This window comes from Fukomys damarensis, unplaced genomic scaffold (assembly GCF_012274545.1).
Source record: "Fukomys damarensis isolate Sample0158 unplaced genomic scaffold, DMR_v1.0_HiC HiC_scaffold_37, whole genome shotgun sequence".
NCBI classification, from domain to species: Eukaryota; Metazoa; Chordata; class Mammalia; order Rodentia; family Bathyergidae; genus Fukomys; species Fukomys damarensis.
Genome location: NW_022900949.1, coordinates 40,810,602 through 40,817,920, shown reverse-complemented (window position 1 = coordinate 40,817,920; position 7,319 = coordinate 40,810,602). Strand labels below are relative to the sequence as shown.

Sequence of the window (7,319 nt, the reverse complement as noted above, 5' to 3'; positions counted from 1 at the left end):
TAAACATTTATACCATTTTTAATTCTTAAAAATTGGGAAAGCCTAGCATGGTAGTAGACACTCATAATCCCAGGATTTGGGAGGCTGAGGCAAGAGGTTTGCTGTGAGTTCAAGGCCAGCCTGGGCTATATAGCAAGACCTTGTCTCAAAAAAAATGACGCACGCCAAATACAGGTATAGTAAAAGCCAGGTGTGGTGGTGCATGCCTATAATCCCAGCACTTGGGAGGCTGAGGCAAAAGGATTGCCATGAGTTTGAGGTCAGCCTAGGCTATATAGTGAGTTCAAGGCCAGCCTGAATTATATAGTGAGACCCTGTCTTCCAAAAATAAAAGGACAGTAAGTTTTTTACTATAAAATACATAATTTGTCAGGTGTGGTGGCACTTTTCCTATGATTCCAGCACTCTGGGAAGCTGAAGCAGGAGGATTGCAAGTCTGAGCCTAGCCTTGGCAATTTAGTGACATAGTGGGACCCTATTTCAAAAGATTAAAATGGGGCTAGGGATGTAGTTCAGTGCAAAGACCCTGAGTGCAATACCTAGTAGGGATGGGGGGATAAAATCCATAAAACAACTTTGAAAAACCCCATCTACTTCATATCGTCATATATCTACATCTTGTCTCAATTGGTTTTCTTGGGGTTTTTTTTTTTTTTTTTTTTTTTGGTACCAGGGATCAAACTCGGGTCTTTGTGCTTGTGAGGCAGGTGTCAATTGCTTTTTATTTTTCATTTGTTTGAATGGGGAGCCTTATGAGGTTTACATAGTGTGTCAGGCATGGTGGCACACACCTGTAATCCCAGCACTTGGGAGGTTGAGGCAGTAGTATCACTATGAGTTCGAGGCCAGACTGCGGTACATAGTGAATTCAAGGCCAGCCTGAACTATATAAGAAAACCCTGTTTTGTTTTTTATTGTTGTTTGTTGTTTTGGTACTGGGGATCAAACTTAGGACCTTGCATTTGCTAGGCAGGCAGCAGAACCACTGAGCTAAATCCCCAGTTGGAAAACCCTGTTTTAACTACAAAAAACCAACCAAATGAAAAATCTCCTTTTCCAGGACTTGCTTGCATCCCTCCTTGGATCCTTGCTGCCTTTTTGTACTTTCTTGGTGCTCATGCCCTTGCTGTGGGGACAGCAGGGTTGGCTATAGGCACATTGTGAGGGAGGTGGGTTCAGACCCCAAAATGTTCCACTTAGAGTGACAGGGAAGCTGGATAGGGCAGGCTTCTAGGAAGGAGGGACTGCTGTGCCACCCAAAGGCAGCTGCTCAGCCATATCTCACCCCCACTCCCACCACACAGCCCTGGGTGACACCTTGTAAGGCACAGGCAGGGAGCACTAGGCTTTGTCATATAGTAAAACACCATCTGGACAGACAAAGTGGGGAGGGTTGAAGGGTGGTTTACAGGTAATTTTTAGATTCAAATATTTCAAGTCTTTAAATACCACTTCCCATTTTGTATTTTTTTCCAAAAATTTTTTTTGAGCCAGGATCTCAATATGCAGTTTGGGGTAGCCTTGACCTCACTAAATAGCCCAGGCTGGCCTTGAGCTTGGAGCAGCCAAGTTCTGCTTCAGCCTCCTGAGTGCTGGGATAACAGGCATGCAGCATCATGCCCAGCTTTTTCTTGAAATTTTATCAAAGGAACTATCTTCTAGAGTTTCCTTTGATCTGAATTTTACTGATTGCTTCTCTGTGGTGTCTTTTATATGTTACTTTGTCTTCTCTGTTTCCAGTAAATTGATGATAGGATCTGAAGGCTTTGTCAGACTCAGGTTCTGTTCTTGGGGGAGGATAGGAGCAGGAATCCTTGGGAGATGGTATTGTACATGTCCCTTGATTGGAAAACACAGTGTTCAGTTATTTCTCTTGGGTCATCATTACTTTGGATTCATTTATATATTAGGTGCTGTGTGTGTGTGTGTGTGTGTGTGTGTGTGTGTGTGTGTGTGTGTATGACTGAGGATTGAACCCAGGACCTTCACACTGAACAAAGTTCCCAGTTCTTTTTTGGGGGCAGGGGTTGAGACAGGGTCTCTCTATGTAGTTGAGATTGACCTGGAACTCACCATGTAGCCCAGGCTGGTCTTGAACTCACAGTGATCCTCCTGCCTCAGCCTCCCAAGTGCTGGGATTACAGCATGTGCCACCACACCCAGCTTTTTCCCAGTCCTTTTAAAATTTAATATTTTTATTTTGAGACAAGATCTCTCCAGTTTCCTAAGTTGCCCAGGTTTGACTCAAACCTAGCAATCCTCTTGCCTCAGCCTCCCAGAGTGCTGGGATTACAAGTGTATACCACCACACCCAGCTGTAATTTTCATTTCTCCTCCTTTTTTTGTGTGTGGTACTGGAGATTGAACCCAGGGCCTCATAGATGTTAGGTAAGCACTTTCACCACTGAGCTACACCCCTACCCAGCCCTTTTTTTAAAAAAAATTTTATTTATTATTTTGGTACCAGGGATCAAACTTGGGTCCTTGTGCTCCCGAGACAGGCAGCAGAACCATGAGCTAAATCCCTAGCCCCTGTATTTTATTTTCAAAGACAGGGTCTTGTTAGGTTGCCTGGGCTGGCCTCAAATGTGTAATCCTGACTCAGCCTCCCAGAGGGTTGGTACTACAGGTGTTTGCCATGTCCTTCCCTGTTATTAGGCAGTTTTATAGCTTTGTTATCCATTGGAATCATTCTGTAAAGAGTGACTTTTCCTTATCAACTATGTACTTATCCTGAGGTACATTTTATATAGGAAAGGCAGATGTATTAATCACTTTTCCATTGCTGGGACAAAATACCGGACTCCTGCAGTTTAGGAGAGATTCCATTCTGTGGTAGCTGTCTCTTAAGTAGAGACATCATGGTGAAAGGGCTTGGCAAAGGAAAGCCTTTCACTTCATGGCTGCTGGGAAGTAAAGAATGAGAGAAGAGCCAGAGAAAGAGGAAGGGACTGGAGACAGGATATACTCTTAGAAGGCACACCTTCAGTGACCTACTTCCTCTACCTGTGCCTCACCTTCCCACAACGTCTTCAGATTAATCCCCTGCTGAAGTCAGTTTACCTCTAGGTTCCATCTGGGAAGATAGCTGCATTCAACAGATGAGTCTTTGGAGGTCATTTCATATTTAAATCATAACAGCTGGTTAAATGGTTATTTTTCCTTAGTAGGTATTTGGAGTAATGAGTAAGTTCCCTTTCATCTTCCAGAGGTGATTAGTGAGGTTTGTTGTTTTATTTTGTTCAGTTTGCAGAACTCAGGAATAAACCTCAGTTCAGGTCATTCCTTCACCCCAAGCTACACGCCCCAGCCTTTTTATCCTTTCACTAAATCCTGTCTCAAATTTCTGATCCTCCTGCCTCAGCTTCCCAAGTGCTGGGGTTACAGGCATGTGTCACCATGCCTGGCTTGTCTTGCTTTCTGATGTGAAAAAAGATGGTCCAGAAAATGGCTCTGTACATTTCCTGGCCCAGATGTAAACTCAGAACATTCTTCTCTAAGGCAAGATTCAGTAAACTATATTTTAGGTTTTTGAGGACTGTACAGTCTGTGGCACAATACTTAAATTTTGTCATAGTAATACATATGAACAGGTGTGCTGTGTTCTGATAAAAATTTTTGATCACTGTAATTGAATATCATTTTACTTTCATGGGTCACGAAGTATATTTTTCTCTTAAAAAAGCACAAGCCATTTGTAGCTTGTAGGCTGTACAACCATGAACAGTAACCATATTCACCAATCTGTCCTCCAGGAGGCATTGGTTCCTGCTCATGGGAATTGGGGAGCCAGCTGTGCATGAAAGGCATTCTCTGCCTCTATTCATCATGTCCCGGCCTTCTCAGTGCACACATTTGGGAAGTAGATTTTATTTTATGGAGAATATTTTCATGAATTTGTACTGGTATTTGTAGTTAACATTTAAGGATACAAGATGTATTGAACTTATTTGTTCTGTGTGTAACTGAGGACAAGTATGCTTTGGCACTGTGGTCACATACCTAGGGCAATTCAGGAAATGGCGAATGTCCCTTACAGGCTGGGGTTCGCAGGCCTGTGTTGAATCTAGATGCTGGCTGCACTTGTGCTAAGTCCCTTTGACAGCACAACTAATTGAGTTCCCTGTGGGCTTAAGCTTGTCTGGGTCACCGTGTGCAAGCCCTTTGCTGTGGGAGTACCTACGCCCTATGCAGTAGCACTTCCTCTTCAGGGTACTGTCCTTAACCACTTAGAATTCATCTTATTAGAGAACCTGACTTCCCGCTACGAAGTGCCGTGTGTCCTGGACCTTAAGATGGGCACACGCCAGCATGGTGATGATGCTTCAGAGGAGAAAGCAGCCAACCAAATCCGAAAATGTCAGCAGAGCACATCTGCAGTCATTGGTGTGCGTGTGTGTGGCATGCAGGTGAGAAATATGCCTAGTACATGAGGAGGGCTGGCTGGGGCATCCACTGGCCCACTGTGCTGTAGTTCTATTTGCTTTAAAGATTCCACAATTAACTGAGTGTGTTTCTTTCTGGTTGAAAAAAAAGAAAACTCAGACATGTCTAGGTGATCCCTCTGAGGCTGGCCTGGCGGGCTGAGTCTAGATAAGAGGAGGGATGAAGGCAAGTTAGGCTGTCTCCACAGATGCAGAGTAGTGGGCTGGGAATCTGTAACCAAATACAGTGCAGGTACTACGTCTACCAGCTCATGTGTGGCTGGTGTAATCACCAAGCTAAGTATTGGATCTGGGCTGTCACACTGCCATAGGCCACAGGGTCTAGGACTTGAGGTGGCCCATACACCTGAGCTGCTGGTCTCTCCCTCAGGTGTACCAGGCGGGCACTGGGCAGCTCATGTTCATGAACAAGTACCACGGGCGGAAGCTGTCAGTGCAGGGCTTCAAGGAGGCACTCTTCCAGTTTTTCCACAATGGGCGGTACCTGCGCCGGGAGCTCCTGAGCCCTGTGCTCAAGAAGCTAGCTGAGCTCAAGGCAGTGCTGGAACGACAGGAGTCTTATCGCTTCTACTCAAGCTCCCTGCTGGTTATCTATGATGGCAAAGAGTGGCCCGAGGTGGCCCTGGACTCAGATGCTGAGGACTTGGAGGACCTATCAGAGGAGTCGGCTGATGAGTCTGCTGGGGCCTATGCCTACAAGCCCCTTGGCGCCAGCTCCGTGGATGTGCGCATGATCGACTTTGCCCATACCACCTGCAGGCTGTATGGTGAGGACAGTGTGGTGCACGAGGGCCAGGATGCTGGCTACATCTTTGGGCTCCAGAGCCTGATAGACATTGTCACAGAGATCAGCGAAGAGAGCGGGGAGTGAGCTTGCCGGCTGCTCCAGGATTTGAGAGACTGTGTTCCAGGCACAGCTGTGCTGCATTGGGGAGGAGGTCAGGATGGCCATGTGGTGGCCCCTGCAGCCTGGAGCTGATGCACAGTGGCCTCTGTGAGCCCCAGCCTGAGCCAGCCTCATCTGTGCTCAGAATCTATTTATTTTAACTATTTCTTCAACATTCCAAATTTAATGATGCAGATACCTCTTTCTTCCCTGAGTGTAAATGTTCTAATACAGATTTTTTTGTTTATTGTATACGATGCTACTGTTTTTCTTTCCAGGGACATGTAGTTCCCCTCTTGACCATCAGAAGCCTTATCCCATGCTGTAACCCCTTCTCTGGCCCAGCAATATTCTTGATACTGCCCTATCCTTTAGAGCTGAGAGTCACCCATGTCTCGGTCTTCAGTGCCCCAAATTGGTAACTTGAGGTCACCCAAAAAAGACCCCCTATACACATTTCTTACCCAGGTTCCACAATTCTGCCAGCTGAGTCTCCCAGCACCTGTAACCCAAAACTGCATTTTACACAGCGTAAGCTAAAGTTGGGCAGCAGGTACACCAAACCATGGATTGAGCTTTTGATCCCTTTTGTGCCACCAGCAGTAGCTGATTGACTGGACATTGTGATGTCAGCGATCCTGGAGCCAGTGCCAGGGCTTCAGCAGTCATTAGGCACTGGTCCTCGGGCAGCTCTCTGACGTGTGGTAAAGCAGGGCACAGTGAGAGGGTTGTTCTAGGGAGGGTGGGCCCTGGCCATATCACTCACTTATCAACACTCCTACACAGACCTAAGCTGCACTGAGAATAACCAATCCTCAGACAGGGATTGTACACCCTAATATTTACAAAATCAAGCCAGCGAAGCCCCTGGGAACTATTGCTGTTCTTTGTGTGGTGGGTGGTTGGGAAGAAAGGCCAAGTGGGGTCTTGAATTTAGCTAGATCTGGTGCAGAGAAGCCTGGGACTGGATGTCAGGTTCTAGCAGCTCTCCCACATCTGAATTCTAAACACGTCTTCCCCAGGCCCTCTGAGCCTACCCTACTATGTTTAAAGTAGGCTCCTGCTCCTGGTCTCAGGCGTCCAATGGAGCTTATGTGACCAGCCCCTGGAACAGTGCCCTCATAGGGCATCTTCCTGGGTCTCCCAGGCACTGATTCCCAAGGATTTCAAAGACCTAGAGATTTGGGCTGACTAGAAAGTTGGGTGGGTCAAATATACCTCTAAGGCCACATGGTACCCCACTCCCATCCTCTGCCAGCCCTCCTTTTACTTTTGGAAGCTATTAGAATAAGAGTCTGGCTGGGTGTGGTGACACATGCCTGTAATTCCAGCTATCAAGAGACTGAAGCAGAAGGATGGCCATCCTGGACAATTTAGGGAGGCCCTGTTTCAAAAATCAGTGGTAGGGCACTTGTCTAGTATGGGTGAAACCCTGGATTTGATTCCCAGTACTGCCAAAAGGAGAGGTCTGGGTATGTCCTATAAAGGCAATCAGTGTAAAGTGCTAGCAGTTGATAGGGGTAGGAGCTTGACTCTGGGAGGGGAAAGGAGCATCGAGGCAGAAGAACAGGATCTGCAGACCCATGATAGAAAATGAGAGCTATGGGGTGCAGTGTGGGGGAAAGACAGGAGGACTGGACAGAGGGATCGTCCACCCTAGTAAACATATCCTCTCGTTCCCTACGCTTGGTCCAGTGCTACCACCGGACTGGTCCTGGAGGGACTGACTCCCCCCACCCCAGCAGAACTAACAATAACAGCGCCGTCTCCAAGTCCTTACTGTTGTAGGTTGGGACCCACTGCGGGTGGCGTGGCGGGGCTCGGTAGAAGGGGTCTGGGAATGGGATCAGGGGCCTAGAACCGAGGGGTTGAGGCCCAAGGGGCTATGGGTGCCTGAACTTCGCCTTGCCGGGCTTCTTGTAGCCGCTAGGGGCGCCACGCTGCAGTCCCTGGGCTGACGCGAACGGGGCGGGGCCACGGCGAGCAGG

General features: G+C 47.3%; 1 protein-coding gene and 1 long non-coding RNA gene across 4 annotated transcripts in view; one reads left to right on the top strand and one right to left on the bottom strand.

Annotated features, from left to right (window-relative positions):
- Window positions 1-5,583, top strand: part of Ip6k2 (inositol hexakisphosphate kinase 2) — a 37,277-nt gene extending 31,694 nt beyond the window's left edge. For all 3 annotated transcript variants that reach the window (XM_010615627.2, XM_010615626.2, XM_010615628.1), the window contains 2 exons: window positions 4,234-4,409; window positions 4,816-5,583. In XM_010615627.2, the coding sequence (XP_010613929.1) occupies window positions 4,234-4,409; window positions 4,816-5,316 (677 nt within the window). In that variant the 3' untranslated portion in view covers window positions 5,317-5,583. The remainder of the gene's footprint in view (window positions 1-4,233; window positions 4,410-4,815) is intronic.
- The window catches only part of LOC104856276, a 9,746-nt gene extending 3,874 nt beyond the window's left edge, over window positions 1-5,872 (bottom strand). The window contains exon 1 of the long non-coding RNA XR_778584.2: window positions 5,796-5,872. This is a non-coding gene — a long non-coding RNA (uncharacterized LOC104856276). The remainder of the gene's footprint in view (window positions 1-5,795) is intronic.
- Between the last annotated feature and the right edge of the window lie 1,447 nt (window positions 5,873-7,319).